This window comes from Mixophyes fleayi, chromosome 3, assembly GCF_038048845.1.
Source record: "Mixophyes fleayi isolate aMixFle1 chromosome 3, aMixFle1.hap1, whole genome shotgun sequence".
NCBI lineage: Eukaryota > Metazoa > Chordata > Amphibia > Anura > Limnodynastidae > Mixophyes > Mixophyes fleayi.
This window is the reverse complement of record NC_134404.1, coordinates 345,799,830-345,815,910: the sequence shown is the minus strand read 5'-3', so window position 1 is coordinate 345,815,910 and position 16,081 is coordinate 345,799,830. Positions and strand designations below refer to the sequence as shown.

The 16,081-nt window shown below is 43.0% G+C and overlaps 1 protein-coding gene across 1 annotated transcript in view; it reads left to right on the top strand.

Moving 5' to 3' along the window:
• The first annotated feature begins 589 nt into the window (after positions 1 to 589).
• LOC142145022 (uncharacterized) overlaps positions 590 to 16,081 on the top strand; it is a 40,724-nt gene continuing 25,232 nt past the window's right edge. The window contains exons 1-5 of the mRNA XM_075204459.1: positions 590 to 705; positions 10,459 to 10,547; positions 13,104 to 13,261; positions 13,799 to 14,040; positions 15,590 to 15,724. Coding sequence (XP_075060560.1) covers positions 699 to 705; positions 10,459 to 10,547; positions 13,104 to 13,261; positions 13,799 to 14,040; positions 15,590 to 15,724 — 631 coding nt within the window. The 5' untranslated portion in view covers positions 590 to 698. The remainder of the gene's footprint in view (positions 706 to 10,458; positions 10,548 to 13,103; positions 13,262 to 13,798; positions 14,041 to 15,589; positions 15,725 to 16,081) is intronic.

Sequence of the window (16,081 nt, the reverse complement as noted above, 5' to 3'; positions counted from 1 at the left end):
ATCCAGTGTCTGCCATCCTGTATCACACATCATCTCATCCATTGTCTGTCATCCTGTATCACACATCATCTCATCCAGTGTCTGCCATCCTGTATCACACATCATCTCATCCCGTGTCTGCCATCCTGTATCACACATCATCTCATCCATTGTCTGCCAGCCTGTATCACACATCATCTCATTCAGTGTCTGTCATCCTGTATCACACATCATCTCATCCAGTGTCTGCCATCCTGTATCACACATCATCTCATCCAGTGTCTGCCATCCTGTATCACACATCATCTCATCCAGTGTCTGCCATCCTGTATCACACATCATCTCATCCAGTGTCTGCCATCCTGTATCACACATCATCTCATCCCGTGTCTGCCATCCTGTATCACACATCATCTCATCCATTGTTTGTCCTCCTGTAATACTACTCATGTTGTGCGGTTTGTTATGTTACAGACTCCTACAGTCACTTTACTGGTCTCTATAAGTAAACAGAAGTTTTATGAGGTATGTGAACAATCTGACAAGGGAAGGACTCGCATTAAGAGTGTGTATTGTCAGCCCCACCTAGCACTGGCAGCCTGTATCCAACTCGCTCTATTTGTGGTACAGACACAAACACTCTGCGTAACCTGAAGCAGCAGCTGACAGTGGGAGATCCTGATATCCTGCTACACTCTCCATGATTCCTGGATGCAGTAATGTCAGGTCAGTTACATCTTCAGTCACCGATTATACATCTATATCTCACAACCCAGCACACATGTTACTGTACCAGGGCTGCTTATGTTACACATCACACACACGTTACTGTACCAGGGCTGCTTATGTTACACATCACACATACATGTTACTGTACCAGGGCTGCTTATGTTACACATCACACATACATGTTACTGTACCAGGGCTGCTTATGTTACACATCACACATACATGTTACTGTACCAGAGCTGCTTATGTTACACATCACACATACATGTTACTGTACCAGAGCTGCTTATGTTACACATCACACATACATGTTACTGAACATACACATTACATAGATCGCCTACTCTTTATATTAAAAATTCATACTCATTACATAGGCATCACGTAAACATTACATACATATAGCATGATTTAAACACAGCCATCTCATGCCCGTTACATATACAAAACATGGGTGTAGCACTGCCATCACATAGACATCATCATCACTATTTATTTATATAGCGCCACTGATTCCGCAGCGCTGTACAGAGAACTCATTCACATCAGCCCCTGCCCCATTGGAGCTTACAGTCTAAATTCCCTAACATACACACACAGTGACAGACAGAGAGAGGGAGACTATTATATATATATATATATAATAGTCTCCCTCTCTCTGTCTGTAGTAGATATATATACTAGTCTGTATATTAGTCTGTAATCTGTACGCTGGACCCAGCCCTCTGCCCTTAGTTCCACACATCACATATAGAGTATATACAAATAGGATGGGTTCTACTTTTCCAGAATACGCTGTTTATTTTAATAAAAACATTAGAAATATTTAGACTCCTGGTCACCCCGACTTTGAGGGTAAATGATCAGTTACTCAGAAAAAATGGATTTTTTATTGACTGAAGATATTTTGGAGGTTGATTGAAAAATCAGCTTTGGTCTCCGCTTCCTGCACGCTTAAGTTGGAGGAGTAAGCGAGCTGCGGAGCAGCAGAAGGTTGCGCAGGGCGAGGGGAGGAGTTGGCAGAGTTACCGTGTTCTGTGCTGATGCAAGATATGGAAGATAAAGGGTAGAAAAGACCCATTCTGGGCCTGATTCATTAATGCTCCCAAAACAAACATATGTGCACTCTTTTTTTTTTTTTTAAATCTAACGTAATTCGGGCATATGAACGTCTGTATTCAACAAGGAGCGGATGTGAAGATACGTCTGGTGATGAATAAGGGTCTAGGTTCGTTCTGCTCTAACAGACAACACTCTGCAGGTTACATCCGATACATATGTGGAATGTAAAGTCACAAAGGAACACACAGTAATCAATTGATTTCATCTGTTAATAATATAGTCATTAATAACAAAACAGTTAAAAAAAAGCATCACTAGTAATCAGCACTTACACCTGACCTGTAGCTGGTGCCAGTGATACAACTGACAATCACGTACCTTAGAGATGACCACAGCTTGAATCGGACGCTGCTCTGTGCGCTGAGCTTAGCACGCCCTTACTGTACATTTACTACGTGCATACGCCCCTTCCCGATTCTGCCCCTGAAATCGTAAATTGTGGTGAGAGTCCTTTATGCTCGAAGATGAATTGGATGTTGCTGCGTTCTCTGGTGAATGGTTAATTTGTGGTCATGCCCAGAGCGATTTTACACAAATTCGACACATATCGGCATTTACGTTCCTTAATGAATCGGGCCCTCTGTACTGTGCGGAGGGCGCGGCTAGTTGTACTCTGAAACAGAACTTTTTTGCAACATTTTGCCCCAGCTGAGCACATCCCATCCTAGACTGTTAATAGGGCCCATTTTGTGCCTCCATATAGCACATTTCTAGGCTCGCTTCAAGCAATGTAATAAAAAGATTCACACACAAAATGTCACATGTAATAAAGGCCCGATGTCCCCTCGCTCTCATCATTAATATAAGCTATAAGACTGAGTAATATTTTAGGAGAAAAAACTGAAAAGTTGTATTTCACCCAAGGGGTGCTACCCAAGTGGTGGGAGGGTGGACTTTAATGTGATGTTTACAGTTTGCAGGGCGCGTGTCTTCCACATTTTCTGCCCATGTGCACTAGATGGGGGAGGTGTCTCCTGTAGAGAAGGCGGCACCGTGATGGGCACTGGGCAGACCATCTGTCGGATAGAATGAGGTTGTGTTGCGGTAAAAGATGGTTTATTTAGACTCAGCGGCAGACAGGGAATAACGACAGGGTCTGGTACTGAACTTGCGATAATGATATGCAGGATAATTGCTGAAGCACAACAGTAACACTGTGCTGAACAGGAAAATGAACTATGCAGACATGGAGATACGCGGTGTAGCAGAAGATCTCTGGCTGTAGACAGTCACTGGTAACACAGAAGTATCTCAGGTACGGATTCACAATAGCAAACAGTCTCTGGTATACACTGTGCTCACTTGAGGCAGTTAAGCAGACAGACTGATGGTAACAGTCCAAAAAGCAGAAACAGTTGAGCACTCAAAAAGAACAGCGGCCCTAGAGAGAAAGGCTCGGAGCCCTCAGTGTGGGTGGAAGAAATGCTGAACCGTTAGTGCTCAGTAGTAGAATACCTGTGAGTAATGTGCTGCAGATGGAGGTGTCAGAGTAAGTCAGAGTAGTCTGTGCCAGAAGTCAATGTTATCAGAAGCCGGGGATCACGAGCTAGAGGTCACCGTAAAGTAGAGCCAGAGGTCACCGTAAAGTGGAGCCTGAGGTCACTGTAAAGTGGAGTTAGAGGTCAGCGTAAAGTAGAGCCAGTGGTCACCGTAAAGTAGAGCCAGAGGTCACTGTAAAGTGGAGCCAGAGGTCACCATAAACTAGAGCCAGAGGTCACCGTAAAGTAGAGCCAGAGGTCACCATAAAGTAGAGCCAGAGGTCACCGTAAAGTGGAGCCAAAGGTCACCGTAAAGTGGAGCCAGAGGTCACCATAAAGTAGAGTCAGAGGTCACCATAAAGTACAGCAAGAGGTCACCGTAAAGAAGAGCCAGAGGTCACCGTAAAGAAGAGCCAGAGGTCATGGTAATGCAGAGCCAGAAGACAACTCTTTTATATTATTGAAACCTGACGTACATGACTCCAAATCACCCAGTGCATTGCATTCCTGTGCTGGGGGCTTGGGCCCTGTGTCTTTCCTTTCCCCAGGAGTCAGAGAGATCTTCAGGCTCTCCTTTGCCAAAGCTAGTGTGAGCTCTTTTAGATTCCTGACCTCTGGAGCCTAAAGGGTTTTCTGGACAATCCCCTTAGGGCTGGCTGAAACTTCCCTGGGGGACTGGTTCTTCAGCTCCCCCCAAAAGGAGGGAGCCTCGGATGACTTGGGGAGAGGGTCACCCATACGGGTCTATACCCAAATCCCTCAAAAACATAAAAGACACAACTAAAAACAAACAAAACATGAAAAAAGTGCTAAGTGCTAGTGTGAATAGATAAATATATGAGACATAAAGCCCCAGCCTTTCAGCCGGAAGGCTGGGGCAAAGAAAGAGTAAAGGTGTATGGTGCAAATTTAACTGTTGCTTCCTTTACCGTGTACATTTTTGTGCACCCCCGGCTCAGACAGCACTGAGGGCAGGTAGTACCTTGGCCAGAGGACCAGATAACGGTACATCGCCTACAGGGGGTGCCTTTAAGCCCCACTGAGCACATGGGCATCTACGCCTGATCTTAGCCAAAAGACTGGAGACCCTTATTAAAAGTACACATATATCCCTGCACTCAGCAGGACAAGACAAACACGTTTTTAGGGACGTTTTCTTGGATTATTCAAAATTATGGAAAAGTATTTGTTTTGGTTTTCCTTAGCAAATGCACATCAAATTAAAAAGTTATTTATTTTAATAAATTAGTAAAATGAACCCCTTACGTGTCCTAAAAGTAAAATTTGCTAGTAGAATAGGAACTTGACATTAGCTTTGCTGTGATTCCAAGATAATGTGAGAAAACTCTCGGTGTGATATGGATGGAAAATACTTAAAACCACAGTTCTACTGTTATTAACACAAGTGCACACTATAAATATGTTTAGCTTAAAATGTGTTGCAGTGTGCATACATACAACTGGTGCCGATAGTTTGATCTGCATGTGTCTAACACGTGCGCCCCCTTGTACTTGGAGTGGCCTCCTTGTACTTGGAGTGGCGGATCGGGGTGTTCATGTGACAGTAATGGCGTACAGACACAAGTCAGATGCAGCCCTTTGACATGCGTCTAATTTGAGTCACATGTGTCTTTGAAATAAGTTCATTATCAAGAGTAAATCCTGCAGTTGAAAACGATAACGATTGACGAATATTTCCCCCGGTCGCATCTATACGATAGATTTAAGGTCTTAAGATGTGTGTAACTCAAAACACAGAGGTGTAAGTGTAAGTGTGCAGACTGAGCTCTTCTTGTGCTGTAATGGTTCTATGATCGGCTCTGTCCCCTACATGTCTCATACAGTGATGGGCAGCGTCTGTTGGTGTTCAAGACTCTGATCTGAGTTTTATGTACAATGTTGTCTTGTAATGAATGATCTGTGTTTCCATAAACTTTCTCTATTATGTGATTATACTGTGTGGTTTCATAAACGTATAACAGCTATGAGAGCTATCAGTCAGCTTTATTCTGTAACTTATATAGAGATTCAGTTGTGACCTTGGAATGGAACAGATACATTCATACAAACACGTTTCACGGGGAAACCATGCGGACAGATACTCAATGTTACAGTAACCCTGGATTTAGTGCAATATTTGTGTTTACTTCTAATTGTCTTACACAGAGTCTGTCCCCCTTATATTTACACCTACTCAGTGCCATATAATTGTGATGCCATCATTAACTAAACTTGGTCTGTTTACATTTTACCACCACAAATTGCTGGGGTGTTGTATATTATTTTTATTTATTATGACATTTTTACTCTTAGGGTGATCCCCAAATCTTTCCCTGACACCAGTTATTAAACAGATCTGGATAACTTTATAGAGGTTTTATAGTTAATTACTGTAATTGTCATCTCACCCCCCCACTTCGTTTTGTGTTTTCTTGCCCCACTATCTACCCAGATACCCCTACAATCTCCACTAGGTCAGACAGATCTCCCCCTTTCCAGTCCACACACCAGCCTTGGCATGATATATCTGTGTTTATACAGAGAAGGGTTCACAATACTCCTCCAGACTGGCAGTTTAATGCTGTGTAACAGGAACTGGATACTAAGTAAACAAGCCCAAGACGTGATAACTCCTTATCGGCGCTCTCTTATCTTCAGTCTCTATATTATACCACTGACGGCTGCCTGCCTGCACTTGTACAACCTATTCACCACTGAGTTATTAATGGGTTTGTTTTCCTGGGCAGGACAAACATAGGAAATTGTTTAATAAAAATTTAAATCAACTGTACATGTCATCTGCTTTCATTGTCTGTTATACCGGCCTAGAGCGGTTATGTAGAGATGAAAATCAAAACTCAATATATACTTTACACAAAGTGCACGACATACTTCAAATAAAGTAAGTCAGATTAGAGATATATGCTGTTGCCCAGACATCTGTAAAAGGGACCTAAGTCTATGGGCAGCACGGTGGCTCAGTGGTTAGCACTTCTGCCTCACAGCACTGGGGTCAAGAGTTCAATTCCCGACCATGGCCTTATCTGTGTGGAGTTTGTATGTTCTCCCTGTGTTTTCTCCGGTTTCCTCCCACACTCCAAAAACATACTGGTAGGTTAATTGGCTGCTATCAAATTGACCTTAGTCTCTCTCTCTTTGTCTGTGTCTATATTAGGGAATTTAGACTGTAAGCCCCAATGGGGCAGGGACTGATGTGAGTGAGTTCTCTGTACAGCGCTGCGGAATTAGTTGCGCTATATAAATAGATGGTGATGATGATGATGATGATGATGATGATGATGACCGTATGGTTGTATCAAAAACAACCTGGAGGCTCCATTAGTGTTGGAAACATTTGCATTAAAAGTGCAGAGATAAGCTCATTAACGTGTGTATATATAGAGTTATCCTACAATACGGATGCAAAATAAACATGTAAATGGGTGGGCATGAGATGTAAAGTGTATCAGGCTACCCTTTCAGTGCACAGTCACGCGGCAGCACACGTGAGACACCATCATCCTCAATTTTATGATGATGAATGGCACCTTCTTGTTTAAAGAAAAACCCTGGTTTCCCCTCCCCCCTATAAGAGTGATTCCAGCACCAGTGCTCATAGCCTACACTGGTAGCAGCAATTTCGGGAGGGGGGGGGGGGAGCAGTGTAGGGTCCTTCTGAAATAAAATCACAGGGCTGCATTCCTAGGTGAATGGGACCTGCTAAAAAATGTGCAACCCTCCTAAAAAAAAAAACAGCTCCTACATAATTCCCCAACACTCCTTCTCCGCTGGCTGTTGGGGTATCAAAGTGTTAAAAATAAGTTTTCAATATGTTTTGGCTCGGGTACTACTGGTCACAGCCAACCATGTCAGTCATAAACTGTTTGGGTATATGGGCATGTGTAGAACTACAAGGGCCAGCATGTCAAGGCATCCAGGGCGGTGGTAATCGTATTACCGATGCTGAAAAATCCGACAGCCTTTACTCCTAATAATATGTGCCCAACCCATTCAGGGACTACTGGGGCCTGTTCTGCATCTGCAAAAAAATACAAGTAAATAAAAACACTTTTACACTTAAATTATTTGTTTAAAAAAACCTCCCCAGCCCTCACACCCTCGTTTACCAATTAATTGTTCACCCAAATCCAGGGGGTTACTCTTATTTCTTCCAGCTTGTATTCTATTGGGACAAAAATAAAAAAAACCCATAGACAATGGGTACTTGCTCCTTGCGGGATTCTACTGGATGGCCAGCGAGCTTCTAATCAATACAAAGCGTCTTCGTTCTGATTGGTCAGAGTGTGGGAAAACCACTCGGGATTGGCTAGTAGTGGTTACAGCCCACGTTTTCTGAGAGTGACTGTCTGTATTACATGTGTCCTGAGAGTGAGGGGACAATGGGACTGTCTGTATTACATGTGTCCTGAGAGTGAGGGGACATGGGACTGTCTGTATTACATGTGTCCTGAGAGTGAGGGGACACCAGGACTGTCTGTATTACATGTGTCCTGAGAGTGAGAGGACACCGGGACTGTCTGTATTGCATGTGTCCTGAGAGTGAGGGGACACCGGGACTGTCTGTATTACATATGTCCTGAGAGTGAGGGGACACCGGGACTGTCTGTATTACATATGTCCTGAGAGTGAGAGGACACCGGGACTGTCTGTATTACATGTGTCCTGAGAGTGAGGGGACACCGGGACTGTCTGTATTACATATGTCCTGAGAGTGAGAGGACACCGGGACTGTCTGTATTACATGTGTCCTGAGAGTGAGGGAACATGGGACTGCTGTATTACATGTGTCCTGAGAGTGAGAGGACACCGGGACTGTCTGTATTACATGTGTCCTAAGAGTGAGGGGACATCGGAACTGTCTGTATTACATGTGTCCTGAGAGTGAGAGGACACCAGGACTGTCTGTATTACATGTGTCCTGAGAGTGAAGGGACATCGGGACTGTCTGTATTACATGTGTCCTGAGAGTGAGGGAACACCGGTACTGTCTGTATTACATGTGTCCTGAGAGTGAGAGGACACCAGGACTGTCTGTATTACATGTGTCCTGAGAGTGAGAGGACACCGGGACTGTCTGTATTACATGTGTCCTGAGAGTGAGGGGACACCGGGACTGTCTGTATTACATATGTCCTGAGAGTGAGAGGACACCGGGACTGTCTGTATTACATATGTCCTGAGAGTGAGAGGACACCGGGACTGTCTGTATTACATGTGTCCTGAGAGTGAGGGAACATGGGACTGCTGTATTACATGTGTCCTGAGAGTGAGGGAACATGGGACTGTCTGTATTACATGTGTCCTGAGAGTGAGGGAACATGGGACTGCTGTATTACATGTGTCCTGAGAGTGAGGGAACATGGGACTGCTGTATTACATGTGTCCTGAGAGTGAGGGGACATGGGACTGCTGTATTACATGTGTCTTGAGAGTGAGAGGACACCGGGACTGTCTGTATTACATGTGTCCTGAGAGTGAGGGAACATGGGACTGCTGTATTACATGTGGCAATTTTGTGTGTGTGAATATTTTTATTGCATTACATGCAGTGTGCCTAGAATGCGATTCTATGGCAAATTGGAGGCATATGTGAACTTCGAAACGTGAAGAATGCCAGCTCTGAGCTGTTACAAAATTCAAATTCATTGTGTAGTGAAAATAGCCGTGCCCCCCTCTACACAACAAGGAACTCCGCTAAATAGACTCTGTCCACCCCTTTGTCTCACCACAAACCTAACCTACCTTGCATGGAAAACCTATACTCCACCCAATTCCTCACATCGGCCAGTTCTAATTTCTGTTCCTCCACAAACGCCACCATCTTGCTCTGCAAACCCACCTGTCCTGGCAGATAGTTAAGCAAAAATCCAGGTACTCGGCTGGTCCAAACATGATGATTTATGTAGCAGATATTCTGCAGTAGATGATCTTCAACATATTAGAGAGTATGTAAGAGTTAGGGTGAGCATTGCTCCCGGAGATATATAGGTTGGTCACCATAGGCACTTTGTATATATTTCAATAAATGTGCATGTTTGTGAGGTTGGTGATGGTGATAATGATGGTGAAGTTGATGATGGTGATGGTAAGGATAATGATGAGGGTGATGATGATGATGGTGAGGATGAAGATGATGGTGAGGATGAGGATAATGGTGAGGATGATGGTGATGATGATGATGATGATGGTGATGATGATGGTAGTGATGATGGTGATGATGAGGATGATGATGATGGTGATGATGATGATGATGGTGATGATGATGATGGTGATGATAAGGATCATAATGATGGTGAGGATGATGGTGAGGATGATAATGATGGTGAGGATGAGGATGATGGTGATGATGAGGATGATGGGGATTACGGTGATGATGATGATGATGGTGATGATGATGGTGATGATGATGAGGATGATGAGGATGATGATGGTGATGATGAGGATGATGGTGAGGATGATGATGATGGTGAGAATGATGATGATGATGGTGAGGATGATGGGGATTACGGTGATGATGAAGATGATGGTGATGATAGTGAGGATGATAATGATGATGATGGTGAGGATGATAATGATGATGGTGGTGATAATAGTTAGGATGATAATTATGATGGTGAGGATAATGATGATGGTGAGGATTACGGTGATGATGAGGATGATGGTGATGATGAGGATTATAGTGATGGTGATGATGATAATGATGATGGTGAGGATGATGATGAGGATGATGGTGATAATGAGGATGATGGTGATGATGATGATGAGGATGATGGTGATGATGAGGATGATGGTGATGATGATGGTGATGATGATGATGAGGATGATGGTGATGATGAGGATGATGGTGATGATGAGGATGATGGTGATGATGAGGATTATAGTGATGGTGATGGTGATGGTGAGGATGATGGTGATGATGGTGAAGATGATGGTGATGGTGATGATGATGATGAGGATGATGGTGATGATGAGGATGATGGTGATGAGAATGATGGTGATGATGAGGATGATGGTGATGATGATGATGAGGATGATGGTGATGATGAGGATGATGAGGATGATGGTGATGATGAGGATGATGAGGATGATGGTGATGATGATTAGCTGACCTCTACGATTCTCTCCTCAGCTCTGGAGTTCCAAGAGGGAGAACTGGAAGAGATCCTCATCTATGAAGACCTTTTCTTGGAATATTTCAATGCATTTCTCGCCCTTCCAGTGAGTGACTTTGAGACTTTACTTCAGATATAGCCCTTACAGTGACAGTCAGTGGTGGGGCCCATCAATGCCAGGTAACCCACCTGAGAAGGGCGGAGCAGAGTCCTCTATTGAGCATGCCCCAGTATGCACACACACATGCTCATAGAGGCCCCCTCTGCTGTTGGGTGTCTGGGAGGCTGTAGTGACATCACTGGGCTCTCCCCAAAGAGCGATCCAGTGATGCTGAGTTCCTCCCTCGGTGACAGTGACACAGTCACACTCTTTTATATAACATCCTTTGCACGGAAATCAGTTGAGAAAGTTCCATTCTCTATTTTCACCGATTTTATTTTAACAGCAATGAGCAGCAAATGCGCTTTGCAATTCGTCCCAGCTTTCCCAAGTCCCTGATTTTGGCCACACGACTCAGAACGCTAATTTTTCCAGAATGCAGCCTTGGGATTTGGGATTAGTGGAAATTGACACTTAGGGGTATATTTACTAAACTGCGGGTTTGAGAAAGTGGAGATGTTGCCTATAGCAACCAATCAGATTCTAGTTATCATTTAGTTATCATTCTTCAAAATGACAGCCAGAATCATCTCCACTTTTTCAAACCCGCAGTTTATTAAATACACCCCTTAGACTATGCTGCTGTAATCGACACTGAAACGAATTCTGGGGATTACAGATTGAGAGAAATTCATGTCTCATGGTTTCTGATTTAAAAATGGCAGCCTTATTATATGGCTATATAGGAATGTATTTATTAAAGGGCATCAATCCCTCTCTCTGGCAAAATTGGGTGTTTTTGCCCTATATATCAATGGGTTTTCCAGGTCTCATTGGCAAATCTTACCATTGGGAATCCTATTTAACAAGGTTTGCGCTGGTACTTGTATCTTATCACCATCTCAGGATGTTCAAGAAATAGACGAAAATTAATTTAAAAAAAATTATAAAGCATTTGCCAATAGTTTTAAAATATATATATATTTTATTTTTCAATATTAGCTAAACTGAATATTCCAGTCTGAACTTTCAGTTATGCTGAGCATGTGTGAACCAGGAGACACATCCATCTACCCCCTCAGACTAGAAAGTGGAATTTAATGTACGAGATTGCAATATTACATTCCGGCAGTGTTTGACTTTCTACCTATAAAACCAGCCCTATCTCCAGATATTAATAAATAGACCCCATTGTCTCTGACCATGTCTCAGGGAGGGTCTCTAATCCCGCTATGTCATTAATGATATAACATAATATCATAATAGAGGAGATATCTACCAGGAGAGGTGGACACTATGTAATCAGTGGATGTCAGGAGAGATTACAGGATGGTCTCCTACTACAAACAGAAATACCATTTGTTGACTCATGTAAAGTGGTCCAGTAAGTGATTGTTGTACCTTAAACAGACACTTCTGAAATGTCGCTGTAAAGACGCAACAAAAGAATTCTATGCAGGGCTTAGATAAATCAACAACATCCGATTGACTGAGTCAATGAACCATAGCAACTCACAAACAATGGGACCTTCCCTCGTAGTCACGCCCGACAAGACGTGTACACACTGTTCTGCCACATCAATGGGAGATCTGTCTGAATGTTATAACTAATTGTAAATACTTCACTCTCTGTTACCTTCGTAAGATTCATATACAGGGCCGTCTCTTCCATAGGGCACGATGGGCAGGTGCCCGGGGGCCCTGCAGCCCAAGGGGCCCGTCAGAGGCAGCTAAAAAAAAAAAGTTCCTGAAAAAAAGAAGAAGAAAATACTTACCTTGCTCTCAGCTGGCGATCCGGCTCCCTCCCTGGTCTCCTCCTCCGTGCGGCGCTCACAGTGCATGTCGGGCGTGACGTCATCACACCCGCCTGACATCCATTGCGGAGCACAGCACGGAGGAGGAGACCAGGGAGGGAGCCGGATCGCCAGCTGACAGCACGGTAAGTATTTTCTTCTTTTTTTCAGGAACTTTTTTCTCTCACTGCCTCTGATGGGCCCCCTGGGCTGCAGGGCCCATATATATAATAATATTTTTATATATATATATATATATATATATATATAGGGGCCCCGGTGCACTGCTTTGCCCGGGGGCCCCAAATGTTGTTAAGAGGGCTCTGTTCATATAGATTTTCTACAATTCTTATTGGTATATTAAATCTTTTTATATTTATCAGTAACATTCAGTGTCCCCTGCTGTCTACTCAGGCAATGGGTACAGTTTATTATGTGCAATATATGTTTCTGCTATATAAGTACAGTACAGCAGCAATACCCTTACATAAATAATAATAAAATAGTCTGCAGTGTTCAAATACACACATTTTACATAACATTTTAAAAATAATTGTTGAGTTATTAAGATACAGATTCCCCTTTATGATGCCATCTATATTTACCACTAGAAGTGCATTTAATATATTAAATCCATCATATTTTACCACCCTCCTATAATAGGCATGAGTGTTGAGCTTACAAAGAGGAAGGACTGGGTGGTTATAGGAGGGAGAGCTGTATTTTAAAACATAATTACCAATAAACTATACACTGTTTTCTGTCCCAGGCCTTCCCAGTGAGGTTGTTCTACGACCGGCTGACTGGAAATGTTCGGGAGCTGGATGGGGTCTTACAGGATAATCTGGGGGAGTACGGGGCCAATGACCTTCAACGGGAGAGGACCATGTACTGGATGAGACAAGAGCGACTGTCATTGTTTAGAAAGTGAGTGATAAATACACAACGAGACTCCACTCCAGATCAGACAGTTCTTGTGGTTCTACGTTGGCCGTGGCCACATCTGGTCCGCGACACATTAACGTCAAAATGGGCAGATCCAAATGTACAGTGGGTGACCTGAAGGAACAGATCTACGGGTGCACGAATTGGAGCAAAATTTAATCAGTGATCCCAATCATTTGGTCACCACACTTATCCCAATTATCTGACAATTCTAAATTTAAGAACATTAAAGCTCTGTTACCATCTACAGTTATGAGAACTTTTATTCACCACTTTAAAATCACTCAGACGCCACAATGTCCCTTACTTCAGCTTCTCCATGGACCTCCCACTCACGCCCCCCCACTCTCCGAAGTGTCACAGAGTCCGGGGGAAAATGTCTACACAGTGCAGTTCCAGGGGATTCCAGGGAATGGAAGGAGCTAATTAGCGCTAGGTGGTAGAAGGGAACGTTGGAGCACATTTACTGGGATGATTGTTAGCATAAGGACTATAATTGGTTTCTTATTTGTTTCTTAGGTCTTCACTCTATTTGCAATATAAATTAGCAAAGTTGCTGCTCCGTCCCCTGGAAGATCCACAACCAGTCAGCCGCTATGGCATCCGTGGGTACAGCCGCCAGACCAACAGCGCTGCACTGTCCACCAGTTACTCTTCTACGGCTCCTCACCCGCTGAGCTCGCACAGTATCCTGCCAGAGAGATCGGTGGGGCTGGTACGGAGACTTCCTAGTCGTGTCCACAGCACACCTGCGGCTTCAGGTGACATAATGTCCAATCTATAGAGAATATATATAGGATAATGCCCTTCCTACTGGGAAATAAAAATATATTAGAAGTAGAGGTGAGTGAAGCAAAACCTTTGTTGTGTTTTGGTTTTCAGCCAAAAATGCAATTTTTATGAAAAATGGTTTAAAAAAAACCTCATAAATCCATAGACTTTCAAACAGTTTTTTGTATATATCATTTACATTATTTGAATGTCTATTTATAACCACATCAAATCAGAAGTTTTGTGACTTAGTGACACTGGCCAAAGGCTACTGTGAGCTTTCCACCTGCAAATATATCTTACACCCAATAAATAGCGTCAGGTGAGTTGTCCTTGGGACCTCTGACCCACCCTTATGTTGTAGACTAAACAGGACATGCTCATAGTACAACAAATCAGGCACCCGGTGACAGGGAACGTCTCGTTTGTGGCGAAAGTAATTGGTTTGTTTGGGCCGCCACAAAATAAAAGATTTTGGATGTTGGATTAGGGTCGGCATCTTCCTCAATTTGCTCATCATCCTCATCCTCACCAGTATCCGTACTGATTTCCATACAATCATCACCCAGTATAACCGCGTCAGACTGTCAAACGTCAGATGTGCAAGACATTGGGCACTGGTTTATTAAAGGGGGGAAAAGATTTACTGCGCCCAAAAACTGCACCTCAGGATGGCGATAAAGAATTCAATCATTAAAATAGGCTTTGTTCAAATATACCATTTTTATGTATGAAGATAAATATCTTTTCAGGTTTGTTTTTTTTTAATAAATAAATTGATCTATTTTTAAACTTTTATTTATTTTTTTTCCAATCAGTAGAACTGAAACATTGGTAAGTTAACCCTTCCCGCTCTCACACAGTATCGCCGTGGTAGCTCAGTATCGCTCGACTGCCCGGCGGTATTTATTTGTTTGCTGCAATAAGAATAAAAACATCAGTCTTATTGGGTGAATGATACACAGGACCATGGACACCGTTACACTCTATCAGAAGTTTGGTTCTTCTTCAGTCTCATCGCAATGGGTTATTCTGATACAACAGTAGCAGGACCAGCTGGCCAAGGTCTGAGCCTTTTATTGCTACTGTAGGTGGTGTATATGACACTGGATATGTTCTTACATTATTATTATACTAATCACAATTATTATCATTATGTTTTCCCTTAACGCTTGAAAGAACTGTGGTTTTGGGAGAGATCATAAAACATTTTTAAAACTTTCCTCTTTCATGTCCTTTGCCAGTAGAGTAGTAGTTCTGCCAGTACTAGTACCAAGGAGCCTGTTCAATAGACTGATCCATGACTACAGCAGTATGTAAACCATACATCAGTGTCTCCATCCACAATATCTCACCTGGGGCTGGCTTTAGCACAGGGGGCGAGATTCGGCTTAGCAGGCTATTAGGAAAAATTTTAATAATGCTGGTTGCCCAGTGCAACCCAATGTACCCCAATATGGAACCAGCCAGGGGGGGCAGATACCCCCTTGCCTTGCCCCAGCCTCTGTATCTCACCTGGATGTGTTTCCCCTACTACAGGGTATGAATCTGAGACTTACATGCTCTCTCTCTTGGAGGAATACAGAGATGTCATCATGAGCCTCTACCAACCCCTCGACTCTCACATTCTGGACGACGGACTCTACACGTCCTTCAACTACAGCGAAACCAGAGGTGAGAAATAGAGAGGAGTCCAGGGTCCTGATCTTTATGTTAAAATGTTACTGAAATATAATTCTCCTAAATCCACTGTTTTGTACACAACAGAACTTATTCTATAAATTAAGCAATTGGAGGTGGAATATTTGTTATAATTGTAGCACAGGGTGAAAAATATCACATGTACAATAATTTCAGATCAGATAGTTCTCTGGTAGAACATATATCACAGTACAAAGAACTTGCCAGAGGTGGAAACCACTAAACGATTCCCTTCTGCCAAACCTGACGCAGACAACATCTTTGATGAAAATCTGGTCTCACATCCAAACACGTTATTTACTCTGAAATAATTATCTGAATTCGAGAAAT